Genomic DNA, 24,581 nt, shown 5'->3' with positions numbered 1-24,581 from the left:
TGCTACTACTACCTGTGTCCCGCGGCTTCACCCGCATGGAAATTAGTAAGTGACAAAGTTTTTCCGGCGTAAATCCCGACCCACGTAATTTATTACAACCACGCCACCTCTTCAACAATGTTCGTTATATTTCAATTAAAATAAAAACGGTACATACTGTTAACCAAAACTATCCTCAAGAAATACACTATTTTTTAGTAAAAACCGTACAAAAATCCATTCAGTCGATTTTGAGAAAATCAATCACATACAGACAAACAGCTTTTGGGGACATTGTTTTATAATATGTACAGATATATTCACCAACAATCTTCAGTTAATTGGACTACTTCGTGATTTATTAATACACAACACACTCAACAAAATACCACAACAACTTTGTTTTTGCAAAAAAGGTCGAAATATGATACTTAGAAAATTTAAGAAATATAATAGGCTAAGGAGCTTATTTGCTCATTATATATTTAATATCCTTGTCGATATTTGAAGCGGCTTTTATGACCTTTATTTAATAACACAAATAACAAATTGAGTTCTTTATTAGTTAGTTTGAGCTTTGAGATATACATTTTAATAACAATGAATATAGTAATTAAAGATATATTTAATAACATTAAAAACTGTAAATAAAGTTTTTTTATACGATATTTCATAAATCATCCCATATTAATTTTAGATATTGAAAAAATCAAGTGATGTAGATATATCTCATACATTTGTTTGTAAAGTGATACTGCTGAAAATATTAACCGTGAATCCGAAGATAAACTAATTTTAATCCAATACATAATTTTATCTTCAATGAATATTAGATAAGCAAGTTAAGCAGTAACTTATGAATGAAGCTTATTGCACTATTTTGTTCAACAGCTAGTCGGTTGTCGTAGGCGGCGTTTCGCGCTACGTTATACTCAGCTACGTCGCTACGCCGGTTAGACGTGTAGCAGCCGCTACGAATTTTTGTGTCCGAGTCGCGGCGCGTTCGAAAGTGAATTAAGCTAAATATACTTAATTGTTGAAGTTTGATTTGGATAGTAATTGTGTATAATTTGTATAAATCAGAGGTAGATTATCTATATGTATAAAATGTTCAAAAAAAAATTATCGTATAAAAAATAAAAGTTTATGTTTCTAGTCTTAAACTATATCTGTTGCATATAAATATTTGTAGGAATACGTGTTCAAAATAAGAATTTCCATAACATAAAATGTTTTATAATAAAAATAAAATGATAATGTACGAAATAAGTATTTGTGGTAAAGGGACACCTCCGATTATTTAAAATATCTACAAAATGACCCAAACACCCCCTCAGTATAATCCGGAACAAAAGTTATGGGACTATTTCAATATGGATGTGCCAACTGAAGCCTTGAACTCTACCGAGTGTGCGGACGTGATGCCTGCGCCGGAGCACGGCTTTGTGGTGGGGATGTACAGTGCTTTATTAGTGGTGGGAGCTGTGGGGAATGCTGGGGTCTTCGCTTCCCTGGTCAGATCAAGGCGGAGGAAATCCAGGGTCAATCTGTTGATGACTCACTTGGTTGTCGCTGACTTGATTGTCACCTTTATTGTTATACCACTTGAGGTGAGTTTGTTTTTTCACTTTATTAGTCTTTTTTTATATGAGCACGGTAAAGTGACCAAGCACCTGAATGACGAGGGATGATTACTCCTCGGCAGTGGACACTATTATGCCGGCCTGTTGCAACTGGTCAGCTTATGTGCGATGGTCTATCAGGGCGGATATAAAATATATCCACCACCAAAAGTCTATTTTCATCATAATTAGGTTATTAATGAGGTTCTAAATTGGTTTCCTCAATCTCTCTCACTCAATGTTCGTACCGTTTTTTGTTATAATTTGTAGAATACATTTCTATTACACTTAGGAACATGAATATTTTCGGCGAAATGGACACACAAGATGCGCCTCTGCTCACTCCTTTGATTTAACAGGCGTCATCATATAATGTTTTTACGAGTATTGAAGTGTTAAAACTTATGTAAGCCACAGCGTAATTACCAATAAAAAGTAATCAATTTTACTGTACAGAAATTTCCATATCCATATTCAATAGATGACTATATTATATATTAATAGAATATTCACTTATAATACAATTATTAGTTTGTATTTAGGCTCTTAAACAGCTATGATACAATTATCATAGCTGTTTAAGCGCCTAAACACATATTTTAATGTGTTGAGAAAATTGCAATAATTCAAATATAATACTGCCAAATACAAATATTTCAAAGTCAACTATTCTCCTTAACAAATGAGTACTATTTACATTAGCGGTATAATACGCTTAGCGAAGGATAACATTAAGTTAAATTGTGAATCACACTCTTACAAATAAACATTTAATCGTGTATTAACCTAGTAATTGTTTTGTTTTTGAAAACAACAAATACCCACCTATTTATCACAGGAGCAAGCCGAGGTGTAACTAGTATGAATCTCTACTAGCCCCGTTTGGGCCATGGTGGTTAATCTCAACGGCGATCAGTCACACAAGCAGGAGATTTTATAGTACTCAAGTGTGTGCGCAATCCACAGGTGCACTCTCTGTTGAGACGGCAAATCCAACATGACCGGAGAAAGATCAGACGCAGGACCAACAACAGCTTTACAAGGCACGGGGGTATCACACCGCCAACTTCCCGACCCTGAGCTGCGACTGAGTAATTTTTAAGATGGAAAAACCCAGTCACAATTATTTTAACCCAACCCGGGATTCGAAACCAGGACCTCAGCGCGGTAGTCGTACTTGTACCGTGTACAATTACCACAATGCCACCGACGCAGTCAACTAGTACACCAACTTTTCACCACGTATTTTATGTCTTATGTTATAGGGAACGAGCCTTTCATCGTAACAGGCAAAATCAAGATTCCGCTGTAGAAAAACCTAATTTATCACTTTTCCCGACCCGGGATTCAAATCCGAGATCTCAACGCGATAGTTCTATATATGTAGTAAAACTACGTCACCGAGGCCTTCAGATAGAAACAAAATTGTGATTAGTTAAAACAATGATTGGCAACATTTGCCATTAGGATTAAAATAAGTAATTAGAGCGTGCTGGAAAAGCGAATTGAATTATTACAAGTTTGACAATGAACAGCTTACGAATTAGGGTGAGCTTTACATTCCTCATTCGAACTTTCGTCCTTCAAACTTCCTGCCTTTGGTTTCCTTATTTAGAACCACCGATAATTAAATTAAATCAAATATTTAAAAAAAGAATTATTGTCATTGGTCTATTAGTATGTTTAGGCTATGAAACATGGAGTTTGAATTCGATTTACAGAAGAAGCGAGACAAAACATCGTGTAACTGGGACAGACGTTTATAGCATATATTAGTAAGGCATATACGCTTTAAACCGGATTAACAAGTTAGATTATCACAATTAACAATGTTGAGTTTCAAAGACTTGTTTGAAGGGCAATGTATTAATACACACTATGGTCAGATTAGTTCGGCGAGTATAGGCGTTATTTAGATGAATGACTTACAACACGCACACAACTTTGAACATGTTTGACCCTTTTTGTATTCGATATACCGCGTTCGGGTAAGATCGGATACGGGATAAAATCGTATAATGTAAATATACCACGAAACTATGTTTTTTTTTTAGTTTAAGCTACATATTATGCGGAAAGGCTGTTTCTTTTTACCCTGCCCTATATACCGCAGTTGATGTTACAACCAAAATAGGTGTGCTGTGTGCAATGAAACAAAAGAGGTGGAAATTAATCTAATTAAATTAATAATTAATTCTCTTCTTAACATTGATCGTGTGGACCTTATCGTACTAGCTTTAGAAACGTTATTAAAAAGAAGTTCGAACTTATCCTACGAACGTCCGATCTTTCCTAAAGGTTTTAAATTTTTAAGGAGATATTACCTATTTTTTTATCTTACACGGAGACAATTGAAAGATGATTAAATTATCACATAGAATAATTTTAATAATAACTAGTGTAATGTATAAAATGCCGGTATAACTTAAGAATTTTATAAAAAAAAAAACGCGGCGCTTCTCGACTTACCCTAATGAAAAGCCGGCCGAAATTAACCGAATACACCTTAATATATATATATATATTTCGTTCACGAAAATATAATATAATGCCTGGTAAGTGATATCCCTAATTTTTGTTACCGACTCATATACAGGTAAATTAAAAGACATTACTCCTTCCCTAATGTAAGTGTGTGATAGAATATACAAGATATCGTCTATGAACTTTAAATATTTTTATTATGGTCAAGACCGTGATGTATTTTTTTAAACTTTTACATTGAAGATGCTCCTTTATATAATATAGCAACTATAAATAGTTCACCAATATACTTGAAAGAACTGTCCATTTCGTAATTGTTGTTTGTCTAGAAAATATTTCAAAATTGACATAGATAAGTACAAACATGGATCTAAAGCAACGAGGTGCTAGAGTTTGCGCGATGCCTTTGCCGGAGAACCTTCGCTCATACATTTTAATTTAATCCCGTTGTTTTCTCAGAACGTAACCTGTCTTACACGAATTTTCTTAATTGGATCCAATTAACAATGTATTGTGTGTTATATTACAATGGCAAAGGATCTATGTAAACCGATTCCTGACGTCTTCCTTTTATGTATAATTAATGTCCTTTTTGCTTTGTATGACGAGACGAGCTTGCCGTTCGCCTGATTGTAAGCAATACGACCGCCCATAAACAGTAGAAACACCATCCAGCACCTTGAATTACAAAGTATTGTTTGGTATTCTACTGCGCTCGCCATCCTGAGACATGAGGTGTTAAGTCTTGTTATGTCCAGTAGTTACAATGGCTACAATGGCCTTTGAACCGGAACACAACAGTGACTACACACTGCTGTTTGGCGGCAGAAATAGACATTGCGGTGGTACCTACCCAGACGGACTCTCACATATGAGGGACCTACCACCAATGTATTATGTAGAATTTAATTGTTATTAGAACAATTTATAGACCGCATTCAAGGATATTAGTACGTATATATTGTATCGGGTTGTCTTTAAGAAAATGTCACCTTTCTCCCCTGCTATATTAACTTACGTTCACGTATCTGTTTAGTAGAACTGTTTTCGTCATGTTTTGCTTATTAAATCACTTATGTGACTAATTGTTGTACGTTCCTTGGCTTCAATAAACATGAGCTATTTCTTTCTCTCTCTCACACGTAGGCTCGCGTTTTATCCACGAAAAGGTAGGTAGACTACACCAACTTTTCGCCACGTACATTTTCATCCATGAGGAGATACTTATTTTATATAATTTGTTTATTTACTTTACAAGATTTTGTTAATGCTTTTATATTTCGTTACTGCATATATAATTTATCGATTAATATATGTGTTCTGGAATGGTAACTGACTTCTGACTAGTGGGATCAGTCGAGCAGCCGTTCACTTGATGATAAGCCTCACGATAGCTTATAAACAGTAGCATTTTTTTTATTTATGCGTGCACGGCGAAGCAAACCTTATTGCACCTCATGACGGCATGATGATGGTGATGATGATAAGCTGTTGATACGTCCTAGTGAGCATAGTCTGTTTCGTGTTTCTTTCCCTGCTTGATACGTTCACAGCACGGTCATAATATGATCCAGGTATGTAGATAGATTAATATTTTTAAAATAAATAGATATTTTTCATACGAACTAAATATTTGCGGGTTCGTTATATCTTGATAAAACTTTATCTATATTCTAATGTGAGTAGAATTTGTCGCTAAGCAACAAAGGACTTTGAGTCTGGCTAAACTACTTATATTACCTTGATGGGTTTCGGATGCTTGAAAAACCTTGAACATGAGAGGGTTAATAAAACCTATCTTTGTTAGGCCGTGGGGAAAAGGCGAAACTATTATTTATAATATAAAAGGTATACACCATTTATATTTCAACAGACATAAAGAGTGTTATTATAATACTATGTGATAGCGTGTACACAAGAACCGAAAAGAATTAATATTAATGTAAAACTAGACGTTGCTCGCGGTTTCGCCCGCGTGTAAAGGCTTACTGGGTACAAGAGTCTCCAGTATCCATAGTCCAAATTTCATCTAAATCTGTTCAGATGTTTCTGAGTTTACTTCTAATAAATATCTTAACATCTAAACATTCAAAAACTTTCTCTTTTACAATATTGACATCTTCTACGAAGTATAAGAAAACTGAAAAAAAAATGAAATCTATTAAATCGTTCTCAAGTTATGGTGTAACTAAGCGAAATAGAGATTCACTTTTATATATAAACTTGCAGTATGGATTTAATTTAGGATTATAATTGGCTATAACTGTGTCAAAGTAATCTTGCCTAATTATTCCCTACTACAGGAAAGTTACTTTATTAGGTGTGCTTGAGCACTGTGATTGGATACTTAGATCACAGAATATTAGCGCTTTGAAAGCTTATTAATTGAAGCACAAAATATGGTGACATCAAAACTCGGTCATTTCAATAAATTCTACCAAAATTGAGGTAGTATCCAGCAAATTGTTTTTATTTCATAACTAGCTTTTGCTCGTAACTCCGCCTGCGTTAGTTTTTCCGGGGATATAAATCTGCTTTATATTTCTTATGTTCTTTGTTCTTTCCTATGTCCTTCCTAGGGCGTTAAATCGGCGCGTATCTCCACACCAAATTTTCATTTTAGTTTTTAAATTTATCGCGTTCAGATACTCCCGGCGGGGGAATTGTTTTAAAACATTTAAGGATGATTATAATATGCGAAATTGTCTATGTGTTAATTTTATACAAATCCATTCCACGGATTTTGTTTACTTCTTATCTTTAAATTATCTTATTTATATAACGAGTAGACAGTTAAATTGCTGTTCGTAAGTAATTTATAACACGTGTTAGTAAAGTAGATTGATTATGTTGCTATAAGAAACATTACAGGCGCACGAATCTTGAATTGAGGTAGAAAAAGGAACATCAAATAACAATTTATGTTAATCTAACGTAGAAAATGTATGTTATTTCATCATTAGTAAATAAGTCCGCGACGGGAATTGAGATGAAATTTCGGATGTTTTTTTTCTTAGTTCCGGCCCGAGTCTTCGCATTAAACACACTTTTTTGACCTTGGACTCATAGTTACCTAGCTACGCCACGAGCCTCTCATTTGTTTAATGAGTTGATTCTTGAAATTACCAATTACAGTGGTACTAAATACTAATCATAGATATTTTTTGTTTCAGATTGGTTCGGAGAACCACGAACGCCTGGCTGGCTGGCAATTTAGCTTGTAAAATTTTCTTGGTCCTTCGAGCCTTCGGATTGTATTTATCATCTAATGTTTTAGTCTGCATTTCTGTTGATAGGTGAGTGTGTTATTTATTTATTTTATTGCTTTGAATGATGAGACTAACTTATGCTGATAGTGAACAATACGACCGCCCATAAACAGTAGAAACATCATACAATACCTTGAATGTCAAGTATTGTTTGGTATTCCACTACAATTGCCCTCCTAAGACATGAGATGTTAAATCTCATTATGTACTGTAGTTACTGGCTACAATGTCCTTCAAACCGGAACATAATAGTGATTATACGCTGTTGCTTGGGGGCAGAAATAGACATTGCGGTACATACCCATGCGGACTTTCACATATGAAAGACCTACTATCAGTGTTATATAGTATTTTGTTGATAATTATACTTTTTTGGCATAACATGTTATTCATGTCGCGGAAATACTACTCTATGTGACAATGATTGACAAGTCGGTTCATTAATTTGGGATATTAACTGGGACAAAATTATTTAAAATATTTGGGTTTTGGTAATAATAACAAATAATTCGATTTTCAATAAAGATTCCGATTGCATTGCGGCTACTGCTTGAACTAAATGCATTTGAATCACCCTATCAATTTGTTTAAATTACATAGTGTCCACAGGCCCTTAGAAAAAAGGATTCGAAATCACATCTAATATAAAATTAGATTTATTTATGTTTAAAAGTGTAAGAATGTCCGGAAAACGTTTCTTTTAACACAACAAATACAACCCTACTGTCTCGATATAGGGACAAATAAATGCTATTTCTTATAAAATGTTGCAATGTTTTACTAAAACGCGAATAAATAAAATCTTTGTAACAAAATCCTTGACATACTCTTGCTTTTTAATAAAGGAACTTTACAATAAAACAAATAGATTTGTTGAGGCTATTTCTTATAGAAAATCAGAAGCTTTATTGCGTACATTATTTATTGCTTGAAGGAAAATTGTAAACTAAAGGAAAGCTGGCACGAAACTAAGAAATCAGAATATATTTTGGGTTCGAAATATATTTGATTATATTATATTAGGTTGAAGTTAATTTTGCCTGATAAACATTTTCGTATTTACAGTCCTAGAGAAACACAGCCTCGTAACCACAGCACACAAATCCTAATGTCAAATATGTAAAATCCTTTATAGAATAGATATTTTTTAAAAATGAATGAATCTCTCCTAGCCAAATTTCGACCACGGCGGCCAATCTCAACGGAGATCAGCCAGGTACGCAGGAGATGGTCTGTGTTATGTGCCATATTTTCTTGACTCTTAGAGTACGGATCCAGGGTTGGATAGCAAATGTTCCCTTTTTATAATCTGTCTACAGTTTTTTATTATCTGTTTGTACAATGTAATTACATATGTACCTAAGTTTTTACAATGTCATTACCTATGTATCACAAGTGAATAAATGATTGATTGATTACTTTGACAACGTGACTTATAATTATATATGTCATTCCCATACACTATTCTTGTATCCTATTAAAGTTTGTAGAAAGGCATTTGGTTTAAGGCCCCAGTGAATGTTTACTAGGTCTACAAATAGCGCTGGCGTGATAACTTCCTGTCAGTGCAACTTATAATTGAGTTTTTGAAGTCTGAAGTTATAATTCGAATATTTTAGATGACTGAAACGTCTCGTGATCTAATTGTTGTGAAACATTGTAACCGTTCATAGTGACGTAATTTAAAGACTGCGCGGCGCCTAATGAACTCAAATTATTATTGTGCGTTTGCTTTTGAAGTTTGTCCAGAATTATCATTGAAATTATGAACAATAATATTTCTAGTAATGTTGCGTCATTTCGTACTTTCCTTAAAATATTGCAAAGATGTCTTGATATCATAGAATTCCTTGCACACTTTGAATACAAATATTATATCATATTTGAATACTCATAATTTTGTACATGAATTAACTTTAACGAAAATAGATTTGACATTTTCAATTCTTTACTACATTTCAATTGAAGAAGATAGTATTATTTTTTATTTTTACATATTTGATAAAACATACACAGCTTATTCTTCTAACTGATGCAATCATAAACTCGATGAGCTTTTCCGTGCATATCATATCATCATCATCACCATCATCATATCATCGACAGTAATTGAATATTTTTATGTTTGTTGTGTATAGAATAAATTACAATAATTTACATATGATATTATCTATCGCTTACTGATCCGGGCGTTGTCATGCGTAACGTTAAAAAGTATAAAATCCAGTATTATTAAAATACGTATAATACTAACCTACTTACCATTTTTTTGCATTTGGCTATATCGGCGAAAATCTTTGATATTCCCACTCTACTTACTTTATTATACATTATACATAATATTATAAAATAAAATATTCGCTGCGTCTATCCATCTTAACGCAAAAATCACTGATCGGATTTCGACGAAATATGGTGATGTTTTTACTCTGGAAAAGATATTATATACTTCATTTTATTCTAACCCCCTTATTCATAAACGTTTTTTATCTAAGGACGGAGTAAAGCTGTGATAACAAGCCTGTTTCTCAGTGCCCAACGGCACTGAGAAATATATAGAACCGTTGTGATTGGTTATTATTGTTGTGTTCAATATTAGCCAATCACAACGGCCCTATCTACGCACTGTGAAGACTGCCATGCCGTCAGCACTGAGAAACAGACTTGTTATCACAGCCTTACTCGGTCGTTAGATAAAAAACGTTTATGAATAAAGGGGTAAATGTATAGCGGGAATTTAACGCGGAATAACTTTTACAAGCGGGTAAAGCCGCGATCCCGATCCAAGAGATTATTTACAACCACGCGACCTTTTCAAATATAATCGTTATATTTTAGTCAATTTACATAAAACTGTAATGTACTATTAATCCTAACCTTCCTCCAGAATTTCACTGTCTTTTATTAAAAACTAAATGTGAAAGTTTGTGAACGGATGTATGTGTGTTTGTTCCTCTTTCACGAAAAAACTACTGAACAGATTTGGATAAAACTTTACCGTAAAATTCGTTATGCATGAAAATAACACAACGGTTACAGTTAATAATGATTTTTTGTAATTTGGTCATAATATAACGTCAAGTAAGTCGTAAAAAAGAAATATCCCGGAAAACTCCTTCATACGAGCGAAGCCGCGAGCAAAAGCTAGTAATAAATAATAATACGAATCCTGATACATAATATTGTGGGCATAAAAGTTTTCTAGCCTATCCCGATCCTTGATCTAAATTCTCTGTCCCTTATAAACAGGTCAAGAGATGAAATCTACTTACATGATTTCATTTTGATTGCGTAGGGATATATGTGATGTATTTCAAACATTTTGTTGGATTTATTAGATTCTTATTTATATTTGTAATGTGAATACATTTAAATAAGGGTTGAAAATTGCGTTTCATTTGGACAAATTTGACGTCAGAACAAGACAAAAATAAACGAATACAGAATTATTTACGTTTCTATACCAGTAGTGAGAATTGCTTTATTGTTTTTGTAATACGTCTGTCTTTTTGTCCTTTATCCTATTAATATGAAAGACGTTATTTATTTACGTTTTCAATAACAGAAATTGTGCTTTTGTCAAACAACCGTTTGTTTTTCTGTGTCCTTTGATGTATATGATCAATAAAATTTAATTATAAACATGCATTAAGAAAGAATGAATGATTAAAAATGAACACATAAAAAATTTAACGAGGTTATTTACTAACTCGATAGTCACTGTTGATTGATGTTATAAATTAATGATATAAGTAAAATAAGTAGGCAGGTTGGCACCCGCCCTGTGGATTGGGAGCATTTGAAGAATTCCACCTTGGTATCTCCTGCCTATGGTAAGAGGCGACTAATAGGGGCCATCGGAGGGTCGAAACTTCCGACGGAGGAAGCTTGCAGCCATCCCAAATGCAAAGAAGAGGGCCTTCGCGGAGTTTTAGTTCGTAGGCCGTGTGTAGGATGTATATAGTGTTAGGGACTCGGCCCGGCCCGGCGGTCGCCCGAAGGTCACCATCAAATCCGGGCGGCTCAACGCCGAACCGTAAGGCACAGTTACCTCAACATTACAGCTCTATTGCCCCCCATAAAGAAAAAAGGCAGGTTGGCACAATTGACAAAATTTCCAACCAATGGACTCTAGACGTATCCATTTATACAAAGTTTCTTGAGGATCGATATTATTTTCTTTGGTCTTTACGCAACATCAAGTACTATTAAGCCGCTTTGATTATTATTTTAAGCGTGTCTACTCGTTATACAGAATTATTAACAATGGATCCAGTCTACCACGGTGGCGTTGTATAACGGTACTTCAGCGCTAACGCCTCGGGTTCGATGCCAGGTCGAGCAGAGATGGTGGGTTTTCTACTCAGTATCAACGCAGTCTAGAATTTGTTTCGTTGTGACGATAGGCTCGCTCTTTATCACATCATGGGACGGAATACACGCGGCGGAAAATGGGTGCGCCAGTTGCGTCTTTGCCTACCTCTTCGGGGTTAAAAGGCGTGAATCTAGAATATAGCTCATAAAAAACTGGTTTCAACATAATTTTAAAATTGTAATTTTACTTGTAGTTTACTTGCATACCAGATTCCACACCTCGTTAATAGAAATGAAAGAAGCATTTTTGACTTTTGTAATATAAGGAACGTTTAAAAACATATCTTGTTCCAGATATTTCGCAATTCTGCACCCGTTGAGATTGCCTGTAGCGAGAAAAAGAAGCAAAACTATGTTGTCCCTCGCCTGGTTAATTGCACTTCTCTGCAGTTTGCCTCAAGTAAGTATTTTTTATTTTAATTATTAAAAATCCACAGCCCTTAATACTAGAGTGACACAATCTGACACACTTATCTTAAGGCCAATAATGGATTTACATTTTGTTTACACGTTTAAATAACAGTATTATTATTAGCGTTTTAATGCGAAGTAATATTGACTTTGTGTTTTTAAGTATGTACTATCGTTTGCCTGCGAGTTCGTCCGCGTGAAATAGATTCCTGGGATAAATATTTCTCGAGATAAAAATTAGCCTACAGGATTCAGGAGTAATGTAGCTTCCTATTATAAAAAAAATCAAAATCGGTTTAGATCATAAAGAACGTTTAAATCATACTTTCAGTCAGAAATACATCCACGCACACGCCATTTTCGCATTAAACTACAAAATGATCAAAAAATCAGAAAACTAAAATCAGGATTTTTCGTGAAAATATTAATTATTAATGGATGAATTTTGGCACAATGTCAGCAAAGGTGAATACTAGTATGCGGTTTCATTTATAAACGCAATGTAAAAATGGCCCTGTATATTAGTATAGAATTGTTGCTGGATTGATCGAAGCAAATATTCACTCAAATATGCCTGTTGTCACCATTAAATATTTGATTTGTTTGGAATTATGTTTGTAAAAGCATTTTCTCAGAACGGAATTAATCAACTCAAAATAGATATGGCCTATAATAATGTATAACCCGTGCGAAATAACTGCACCTGGCTGATTGTTTAAAAGTTTCCTCCGTTAATTTATTTCAACGATATTGTTTTTTATCAAAGAGTTCTAAAATTATATAGAGCGGACATTGGGAAGATATAAAGTCATACAAACATTTTGCGCTTATGTGATGGTCACTCAATCTACCGTAAAATAGCTAAACATCAATGTAAAATACTTCATATTCTTTCCAATGTAAAATACTTGATGATTTGTACGTTTTTAATGCAAATATTGCATGTTTTCTGAAAATATTATTTTTGTATTAATATCTAAGGACGCTGTGACATCTTGTCATAAATAATCTGTGCGCTTGTACAGTCAGCCACAAAACTAGCTGAACAAATTCAAAATTTAAAAATGCCTTTAAACTTTTCTTTCGTTATCAACAATCGGTTTTTATTTACAAAATTATACTTCAAACGATTTTGTTCGATAAAGAAAGAATGATATTTCGATTAAAATTAGAAGCGTTTTAAAATTTTGAATTAGTTCAACCACTTTCGTGATGGACTGTACATAACTTGGTTTCTGTATTTCAAATAAATGTGGAAAATATTTGCCCTATTTTATTACTAGGTATTGCTCGCGACTCGTTTAAAAGCCTTTTGGCCTACAAAATCTTTAAGTTATTTGAGCCGTACGAAGCGAAAGCAATTACTTTTAAAAAGTCTTAAAAAACGGATTTTCGCTCTCAATATCTCAATTTCGAAACCCTTTAAACACAAACTACATAATTCTTAAATTTAAGATGATTCGATAGAACTAAAGCAATATTTAGGCTAGTTTTAAGGTGAAGTCATTGAATGTATCCATGTTCTTTTATTAGGCGATATAGAAGCTAAGCGACAATGCCTTTAAAAAAAAATTGGATGACAGTATAAAGTTGTCAAATTGATTTGAAACATAGACACTATAAAAGCTATTTCTATTTTGACGTAATTTTAACTAGAAAGTCTATTAATGTTTATTCAGAAACTAGCTTTTTACCTTTAAACTAATTTTGTCGGATAAAAACTATGTATTATTTAAGAATTTTCTTCTTTACAAATTTCATTCATACCCATGCAGCGGTGTATGCGTACAAATATAGTACATATTTGCACTTTTATTAGATACTATGTATTCCTCGTGGCCTCGCTCTCGTTAAGAACCTATCCTGTTACAACAGTTCTAAATACACTCATAAAAGAGTAAGTGTTATATGTTTTATTGGAAATAATTGATTTCCAATAAAACATACGCCATGTTAAGAAAAATAAACAGATCCCAATATCTATATTGGGATACACTATAGCGTCAGGGCCTGGAGATGTGTCAACTCGAGTTACTAACTCGAGTTGGGTTTAGATCGAGTCAACTCGAGTTGAACTCTCTTTAACTCGAGTTTAAATACTTACTTTATTTATGTTACGAAGATTTAATCTTAAATACATAAAACATAAATACATGATGAATAAATAAATTCCTTTTTTATTTAAATTCACCTGGTGAGTCATTACATTTGTAAAAATAACCGAAAACAAATCAATACTCAGTTTCATTTTCCCTGTTAAATCGAGTTGAACTCGAGTTACGTGAATTTCAACTCGAGTTAGCTCAAGTTGTGTTTATCCCTAGTTGGCACATCACTATCAAGGCCGTCTCTGCCTGGCGGGCGTAACCCGATCGCCCGCCAAAAAAAGACTGAAAAAAAAAGCCGCCAAATTGTTATTGCCACAGTCTTGTAATAAAATAAAATATTATTTATTTATTTTTAAGTTAAGAGGTACGCGTAAAGCCCATTACGGATTAAGCGACAAATAGAGTACACACAATAAGAAATCATTATAGAGTACACACAAAACATTAAAGAAATAATTTCGTGACCGCTTTTGAGGTCTGTCAAGCCTCCAACGATAAAGTTTGCGAGAAAGTCAACCGTGACCGAAAAAAAAGTAATACTTTTAAATTTAGTACTAAACTAAAAGACGAATATTTTCCAGAAATATTGAAAGTTGAATGTTAAATAAAACGTTAGATTTCACTCAATAAGTAATGATTCGGTACTTACTTTACGTGTAAATAAATGGTTAGTGATAAAATAATTCGAATGTTATTCATTCCAAAATAATTTTGAATGTTTTATAATCAAATTATGTTTTCTAAGAAATGAATGAGATTTTACTTAAGATTAATTTCTTTGGACTTTTTTGTAAGCAGTTTTGCGATTCCGAGTAAGTATGAAATTATAATTTCATAGAGACTACCTGTGTATACATTAGACGTATTTGTGTAATAGGAGGTAAAAGCTTCGTTTACATGATTCAAAATATTTCGTATTATGTTTGCTCGCGGTTCTGCTTGCGTGCTTGACTAAATAAAACTCAATATAAAATTTGTCGCGGCAATAGTGGTGTATACGTAAATCCTAAACATCTATTAAAATTAATACATTTTTCGAATGTTATCGTGGCTCTTATATTTTAATTTTCTCCCTATGGTAGTCTAGTCTTAAGTAATGTCCAACATTCACGTAAACATAACAAATCGTTATCCTAAACATCTATGTGGTTAATTTATTTCAAATCCATACCGAGGTTCATTTAGGTACGTAATAGGGTAGTTGACGACTTTTTTTTAAATATATTTATCAAAAATGTATTCCATCAAATATCGATCGGAAAAAGAATTTTCAAAATGCACACAATGATAAATAGGTTACGAAGCTTTTGGTTTGTGAAATGTGACTTCATCCAATGCCACCGGCCATAACGCTGCTTGAGTTAGAAAAGGAGAGCGTTATAACCCCACCACGCCACCACTTTGCCCTTAACAATATTCCAAATATGCTTTACAACCAATTTTGACGCTGATTTCACAGAATAATTTATTTTTCATATTACTTACTTTACATAATATATAAGAATAAACTAAGTCAAACATAGAAAACTACCCTATTCTAACTAACATATTAACATGAATATTTTAGATTGGATACCCGCTATTTTGAACATGCCTTGATACTTATTTAAACAATGATGAGGAGAAAATATTTGTTATAAAATTTAAAAATAAATGTAAATAATGTTCATTCGTCTTTGGAAAATGATGCAAAATAATAACATTTCTCTTTAAGCCTAATAAACATTGCGACTGCTTTGTTAAATTAGCAACCATATAAGATAGGTCTTACAATAATGGGACGTACACTAAAGTTCTGGTAAGGTTACTATCGGCTTCCCCACATGTAGGCCAAGACTGACAGAATTTTTTTAGCAAAACATTCGTAAGAGTCATTAAGATTTCAACTCTAATGTTAAGGCTTTAGTATATACTAGCGTTTGCTCGAAGCTTCGCTGGCGTGAAGGAGTTTTCCTGGATAAAAGTAGCTCTATATATTTTCCAGGGATAGAAAGTATCTATAACGTTCCCAGGGTCTTAAACCATCTTCGTACCAAATTTCATAAGAAATCGTTCTGTAGATTTTAGGAAAATCGCTAACATACAGAGAGACTGAAAAAGGGACTTTGTTTTATAATATGTCTAGATTACTCTACTACGAAGAAAGTTATAATTTCCTAAGTGATTTAAAACTTTATAAGATTTATTGTTGCAAGGAAAAGTTTATTTCAAAACTAGCATTTTGTCGGGTTCATCCACTTGCTTCATGGAATTTTAAGTCATTGCCCTAAGATTTATTTATAGATTAACTCATTTCGAATTTTTCCAATTTGTTTTTTTAATCCCCAGGGACTGTTGCTAAATTATTATTTCTTTTGAGAACATTTCGAATGAGTTATCAAAATAAATATAAGGAAAATTCGACTATTTTCTTCCCTAAGATTTTATCTTGACGGCAATATATAATGCAGAGTAAAGAGAGCATCTACTGTGCCATAAAAGAGTTACTGTCTCACCGGAAATTTTAACTCGTCTTTGTCATATCAAAGGCTGTGGTACAAAGGTTGAACGAATATAATGCCAATGTTATTCTAATATTTCATAAAAACTTTCACAACAAATTTTTATAATAGTTATTAACACTGATTGTCAGACCCGCTGGTGGTAGGATACCGCCCGAATAGCGTACCATACCATACCGCTGTACACAAGGTGGAAAAACCCGCCACAGTGTTCCACGTAAGCGTATCGCGTTCCGGGATTAGCCTGTGTATATTCGGTTCCAACAGGCCGGCATAATAATGTCGACCGTCGAGGGGTAATTATCTTTCGTCAGACGACATTCTTATTATCTGGTACAGTGGGGTCTTGCGGTTTGCTGTGACCGTTAAAAAATAGACCGCCAACGTATTGCTTGAAGCTACAAGCCTAAATTTTAGGACACGTGATACGACTCTCAATAAAGTTGTCTTGAGACATTTTCTTCTAATTATAATTTAAATTACTTTTATGCACTAGTTTCAGTTTTATAATTTAAGCGTCTCCAAACTTAATATCATGGTATATGGTGTTCTCTTTATTTTAAGGGCTTTTTTTCACATTTTTACATATATATTCTTTAATAACATGCATATTAGAATATAAAAAAATAATGACTCTCCGATGGCGAAGTTCAAGACCCAAGCCATATGGTGTTCTTATTGTTAATGTGAACAGTTTGATAGTTTTATAATTGCGTTGTATAAGTAAAATCTTTCGTTTTCTGGCCCAGTGACCTCAATCACGTCTATTCGGCTGACCCTACACCCGTACTAGAAAGTTTTCCTTTGAAGTCAATTGCTATTCACCTGAGTCGGTTCGGTAATTTTCCTTCTTATTATAGTATATATCGATGCTTGAAAAGCAATAATATCTAAGCGACAATTGGTTAACTTTTGAATAGAGCAATTTAAAGTTTTAATGTGATTTTTTTCTTTATTAATTTAGGGACATTTACGCACAGCGGATGTCAGTCCCGTCGTATCCTAATACATAGAACAAACCAATAAAACTTTTCTAGTTCACAAGAAAATTTCATAACAATGAAACTTTTTACTTGATAAAAATATAATGTAATGATATTAAAATTGTCTAAAAGATATAAAACCTAGAAAAAACCACGCAGTAAAATCTGGGGATTACAAATATTTATATAATTAATTTTAGGTATATTTGTCGCTTAGCTATAATTTTTTTCAAGTGTCGAATTATGATCTATCGAATAGAGGCTAAACGTGGGTCAGTGTTTTCATACTATGATTTATAGTTTTTTTGTTTTATCAACACAAATGGTTGGATGACAATTTCTTAAAGTACTTTTTGGCTATTAAATAATAAATAGAAGGGGTATACTCCGCGCCATCTCTTATATCCTAAAAATATTTTTAAATGTTAACATTTCTAAAGTTGTAAGTAGACGTATCGCACAACTAAATCGATAAAAATTAAATTTAGCAGGTACCGTGTCCTGGACTAACATTATATTTCTTATTTTTTTTTATTGATAGTTTTCAAATAGACCAAGTCGCATGGTTTTGTTAATACCTATGCCAGAAATAACGCATAATTGGCACACACGGAGAGGCAGTAAGCGAAATTCCCTGAATCAAATATGGATTTCAAAGATAATTTTGGAATTATAATTAGATTAACAAAGTGCATGATAATTAATATAAATGATAATCTAGTTAGCAATGGATCCGTTTGCCGAGACAATGTCCACAGCATTGACGTATATATCAATGGTTTCCAGGTTCAAAACCCAACGCATACACGTTTGACTTCGAACTTACGTGTATTTTTAACAGTTATTGTTCGTTGGGGGTAAAGAGAAACATCGTTATTATAGCTAGTAATTACTGAATGAAGGGTCCATATAACCCGATACCTGGCGGCTGTCCTTTACACAGAATATAATTATCATTAGATCGATGTACAGACTACATTTGCGCATATTAGTACTTATATTTTATGTCGGGTTCCTTTTTAGAAAACTTCAACCACCATTGATGACAACCGCAAGCGCCACTGGTGACGAGCGCAGTGTAATCACGCAGTATTTTGTAATTTAAAGTTATATATAGTGTTGCTACTGTTTATGGGCGTTCGTGTCGCTTACAAGTATGTTTTGTTCCAGAGTTTAGTGTTCAGAGTGATGCACCATCCGAAAGTTCCCGAATTTGAACAGTGCGTGTCGTTTGAAGCATTCGCAAACCAGAGTCAAGAACTAGCGTATAATGTGTTCTGTCTATGTGCAATGTATTTTCTGCCATTGTTGATTATAAGTGTTTGCTACGTGTGTATATTTTACGAAATATTTAAGAATTCAAAACAAAATTCAGGTGAGTGTTGCATAGTTTTTGTTTAAATATCTTTTAATTATACAGTTAGGCACAAAAGTAGCTAAACAAATTTAACATTTCAAATCGCCTTTACACTTTTGTGTCCGTATCAACAATCGTTTTATCTTCACTAACATAGATTACAAGATTACAAAATAAATATATCGATTGTAATTAATGTGTAGAAGCGTTATGAAAATTTCAAAATTTTCAGCTACTTTTGTTGCTGACTGTAGATAACTGTAAAGCGAGTTGTATATGTCGGCGACAAATCACAAGATTTTTGCGATATTTTTATTACCTCATGGTCAAACACAGAATGTCTCGTTACTTCGAATTGAGGGTATTTATAATAAAACTACTATATGAAAGCAATCAATACAATTGCTTAATTAGGAACGGTATTTATAATCTTTTATAGAAAAAACTGTCAATACAAATATATCATATATAATAAATCGTATCATATTACAATATTTAACAAAATTCGTGTTATAATGATTGATCTGAAATGGACTCATTATTGACTTTTGCGTCGGTACCGACTAAAACATATTCTTATAGGTATTTTTTTTATTATTTTTCGCCCACATACATTAACCAAATACCTCGATATATTGTCAGAACAGAGTTAAATCTTACAATATTTAATTAATTACTATGGAAAAACCACAATGATTCTAATATTCAATAATAATAGTGGCTTAGAAATTATTTTGAATATTGGTATTTATTTCTTCATATTATTAATATTTTGGCTGTAGTTTTCTCATAAAATTTTCCCACAAACTATAATTAATTTTGAAATACCTTGATTGTACGAGAAAGTATTAATGTTCGTATGTTCTACGCGAAGGAATTTCATTAAATAAAAATACGCAGACAATTTATATGCATACCAATATGTCAATAGTACTGGAAAGATATCGATTGTAAAGGCCAAGAATTCGCAGGTTCTGTGAGTAGCCTTGTGTAAATTGTATTTTATTTTACCAGATTCTATGTTTAAGCCGACATGGCACCTGATGGTAAGCAGTGCTCGGTCCAAGTAGATTGTTGATTGACGAATGATGACTATCCCTCGCTAGTTGCCACAATTATGCCGGTCCATTTAAATTTAAAAATAATTTGAAGACCTGAGTGTTCCGTAAAGTAACAACAAAAAGGATTATCAAATTTGAATTGTAATTACCTTAATTCTAAAGTACTAAATTCCTTTTACAACTGTCATGTTCATTACAATGAAGGTAGTTTTTCACCGCAGTAAGATTGTGTTACGGCTTAAGCACACAATTATATACATCTCACAACGCTATAGGCCTGGGCCCTTATTCTGTATGATAGTGTAAACGCGTAACACGCCCGTGTCATGTTATCTTCGAGAAATGTGCGTGAAATGGTATTCTGTAAGCCAAATCTCTATAGTCCTAAACATGATACGTTGTGTTAAGTGTTGTTACGCACTGTTAAAATAACGTGCGGGATAGAGAATAAGGCCCCTGTTTCACAAGTTTCAAGTAAATGTAACTTGACAGACAACGTCTAATATAGATAGTTCTCATTTGTCATTTATTTGGGAGCATCGATTAGAGAGTGACTTTTGTGTGACGAGTACCATTTTCTTAGAATTGTAAAATAGTCCTAAAATAATTATAAAAATATGACATAATTTTCTTTACATCGAGTACAAATTCTACTGAACTAAAACTTTAGTATGTTTATATACTGTATGTAAAAAGCCCAGTCCGATCGGTCCTAATATACCTATTAGGACCGATCGGATTTCATATTTCGAGGCGATATTTAGTTCTGGTTATCCAATTGGGAATATAAGTAATACCAAAATTAGTTGAACATGTAAATCTAAATTTATTTAGTACTAGAGACATATTAGAAATTGTATTTATATTTTGATTTTTCATGTTTATATATTATTTTATTGGAGGAATACTATTAGATTACTTGTATGCATATATCGGACCGAACAGGGCTATTTAATATATTGTATTAATATCCAGCGATAGCCTAAGATTCATAGTAATTGACGAGATAGTTTTCTGATAGGATCCCAGGTCACTGACCTTTATTTTCGTCCTGATATTCCAAGAAAGATGACTAACATTTCTTGTCATGTCTTTGTTGTTTCACCCGCTCACATGCCCGACGGGTTTCATAAGAATTTAAAAGGTATATCGAGATCTTATGTTAACCTAAGCTTTCTCGAACATTCGAGCGAGACTATTAAAACTACACACATAATATGTTGCTAAGAGAACTGGAAATTAAATACTTATAAAAATTAACACTCACAATTTTCTCAAAAAATACGCCTCAAATATTCCTTTCAAATTATTGATTGCAAAATATATTTTTTTATTCTTTATGCCACACGTTATTTTGTCAATGCCTTATGAGTACGTAACGCATCGTGTCGCGTTTAAGACAATAAAAATATCCTTACGAAATACGATTCCACGACAATATCACCTACGCCATTGGGCCTTATTCTCTATGCCTCGCGTTATTTTGACAGTTTATAACAAACTCATAACGCACCGCGTCGCGAAGTTAAAAAGAATTATTATACGGAATTCCACGCAAATTTCATGAAAATAACGTAACACCGCCGTGTTACGAGTTAACTTTGTAAACATAAGGCCCCAGACGTAATTTACTAGGTTTACTTTCAAAATTTACACGACAATACGTGTATCGGAGTTACATCAGCTGCTCACGTCAATATCACAATATAGTATGTTATATTTACTTATGTTTCCGTCGAGGGCGTATAAGCGTTAATGAGTTTTTAAATTAAAATTGTTCATTAGTTTATAGGCATCGATAAAGGTGTCTTATGTAGTAGTTTTTTTTAATAAATTCTTAATAACTAATAATATTACACATACTTATACGTCATATTTTCTAGTGTTCTTGTTAGATTAGTATTATATTTTTGGGAGACAGGCCTGATAGAATAATACTTTGTTCTATTAATAATTATACCCATATTGTCAGAGTATGCTATTTTTATGTTATTAAATAAAAATAAAGTATGTTACAAAATTGTTATAGTGCATTTTCTAAAGAAAAATGAGAGTTTGAAATTTGCTATTTGATTTGTTTTTTTACGAAAATGACTGTTACTACTCCTGTTTGCTGAATATTTTGTTTTAATTTAATAACGAAATGAAAAGAAACCATGTAAGTAAATTTAATAAAGGTAAACAGAGAAGACTCACCTTGAATAAATTTTCCGTAATACTAATTACCCTAAAAAATAATTGTCGCTTTAATTAGTATGTAATTAAGGGCCTATTTCACAACTTCCGAGTAAATGTTACTCATCAAATGAATTATAAGCCGACCAAGTAGAATAGTCGAGTTCTAATCTATGCTGCCAAATAAAATATAATCTATGCTAAAAAAATGTTCTACAATTTTGTTTAACCTAACCTTTCCAAATCCAAGAACAAGTTCAAATAACGTTTTAAATTATGTTTTTTGACCGTTCATGTAATATAAAAGTGTATCAAACAAAATAAATATCAGTAAAAATTGATTTAAAATTTACGCGCCCTAGTGCCACCGTTAATACTCGTAGAGAATTCGTTGCAACAGCAACATCACACTTTCAGTCAAAAATGCACTCACACACACCATATTCACACAACAAAATGATCATAAAATTTTAAAAGTAAAACTGGGTTTTTTGGTGAAAATATTCGTTATTCATGGTGTTTGGCACAATGGTAGCAGAGGTAGAAACGAGTATGTGATTTCATCTATTAACGCAATGTCAAAATGATCCCCTATAAAGAGCTGATTTTAATTTGCAGAGAGGAGCAATGAGTCAGACCACAGTCGCGTGATGCTGCGGCGGTCAGATCAGCGTCCATTAGCACGCGCGCGCCGGAGAACACTTCGAATGACGGTTACCATAGTAACGGTGTTCGCTTGCTGCTGGCTACCGTACGCCACCATGACTTTGTGGTGAGTATTAACAATATTTAGAGCCCATCGATATATATTTACTACGTACTAGATTTGACGTTCCGAATATTCAATGTGTTCAACAGAATTGAACTGCAATCCATTCAAACGGACTTTAGTACGGTCAATATTGACAGCTTGTGGTTGTACGGAGTAGCGCTCGTGATATCAGAACGAGTTCTAGGTGTAAAGCTGGAACTGAATAAAAAATATTGGTCAAATAAGAAAAATTATTTGTTGTTCAAGTGAATAAGTAAGTTATAACAGTGACGTTTTGGTCGCCAGTTTAGTTCAGATTTTGAAAAAATAGTTTATACGGACGTTCGTGTCTGTATAATATACGTTAATGTTAGAGTCTGTTTCACAAGTTTCAAGTAAATTTTATTTAACAGTTATCCTAATAGCTCATGTAGATAGTACTCATTTTATTACCTACTCCCTACTCTCTACTGCTTCTCATTTTATTCACTACTTCTATTATTACCTGTTGTGTTCCGGTTTGAAGGAAATTGTAGCCAGTGTAACTACGATTACTGGACATAATAAAACTTTACATCTCATGTCTCAGGATGGCGAGCGCAGTTGAATACCAAACAATACTTTATATTTATAATTCAAGATGCTGGATGGTATTTCTGCTGTTTATGGGCGGTCGTATCGCTTACAATCAGGAGAACGACGGGCTCGTCTCGTCATTTAAAGAAATAAAGAAAATAAAAAAAATTACCATTTATTTGGGAGGGAAATTAGACTTTTGTATTTGGTCGGTTTATAAACATTTATGTGACGACTATACACTTGTGAAACAGACTTTAATACATTAAAAATATAATGTTATATTTATCTGGATTCAAAATAAGTACAAGAAAAAAAAAGATTTTTAAGAATGTAATTTTATTATTAGCGGCGATAGCCTAGTTGGGTGTGGAACGGACTGCCAAGACGAACGTCCGCAGGTTCAAATCCCAAGGGCACACAGCTCTGACTTTTCTAAAATCATATTTATATATTTTCCCGAGATAGAAAGTACCCTATAACCTTCCCAGGTCTTAAACTATCTCCATACCAATTTCATAAATTCCGTTCAGAAGGGTTTGAGAAAATCTATAACATACTGACAGACGGGAAAAGGATTTTTGTTTTATAATATATATAGATTATTATACTAAGAAGAAAGCTGTTAAAATTCTCTAAAGTTAAATCACTTAAAATTCTGAGAAGTTTAAAAACTTCTTGCAATTAAAATTAAGATTTATTGTTGCAAGGAAAAGTTTGTTTCAAAACTAGTATTTTGTACGGTTCATCCACTTGCTTCATGGCACCTTAAGTCATTGCCCTGAGATTTGTCTATAGATTTACTCATTTCGAAATTGTCTAATTTTATTTTTTTTTATCCCCAAACAGAAAAGGGTATTTTGTTTTATAATATATTTTAGTGATGGCTGTTAATGCTATTTCGAATTAATTACATACATATTATGTCAA

The 24,581-nt window shown here is 33.1% G+C and overlaps 1 protein-coding gene across 1 annotated transcript; it reads left to right on the top strand.

The window, feature by feature from the left end:
• The first annotated feature begins 1,295 nt into the window (after positions 1–1,295).
• On the top strand, positions 1,296–23,100 carry LOC115445369 (gonadotropin-releasing hormone II receptor-like). The gene is made up of 5 exons (XM_037436573.1): positions 1,296–1,596; positions 7,267–7,381; positions 12,023–12,128; positions 18,902–19,106; positions 22,943–23,100. Exons 1-5 carry the CDS (start codon positions 1,296–1,298, stop codon positions 23,098–23,100), a joined length of 885 nt encoding a protein of 294 aa, XP_037292470.1.
• The last annotated feature ends 1,481 nt before the right edge of the window (positions 23,101–24,581 follow it).

Source organism: Manduca sexta, chromosome 8 (assembly GCF_014839805.1).
Source record: "Manduca sexta isolate Smith_Timp_Sample1 chromosome 8, JHU_Msex_v1.0, whole genome shotgun sequence".
Lineage (NCBI taxonomy): Eukaryota > Metazoa > Arthropoda > Insecta > Lepidoptera > Sphingidae > Manduca > Manduca sexta.
The sequence above is the reverse complement of the archived record's forward strand: the minus strand, read 5'-3'. Positions and strand labels throughout refer to the sequence as shown.

What these genes read in the sequence shown, in the direction of transcription:
- LOC115445369 (XM_037436573.1), top strand. Translation starts at nt 1,296, where the DNA reads ATGACCCAAACACCCCCTCAGTATAATCCGGAACAAAAGTTATGGGAC. An exon ending in TTCTCTGCAGTTTGCCTCAA is followed by an intron (nt 12,129 to 18,901) that starts GTAAGTATTTTT and finishes GTTTTGTTCCAG; the next exon opens with AGTTTAGTGTTCAGAGTGAT. An exon ending in GAATTCAAAACAAAATTCAG is followed by an intron (nt 19,107 to 22,942) that starts GTGAGTGTTGCA and finishes TTTAATTTGCAG; the next exon opens with AGAGGAGCAATGAGTCAGAC.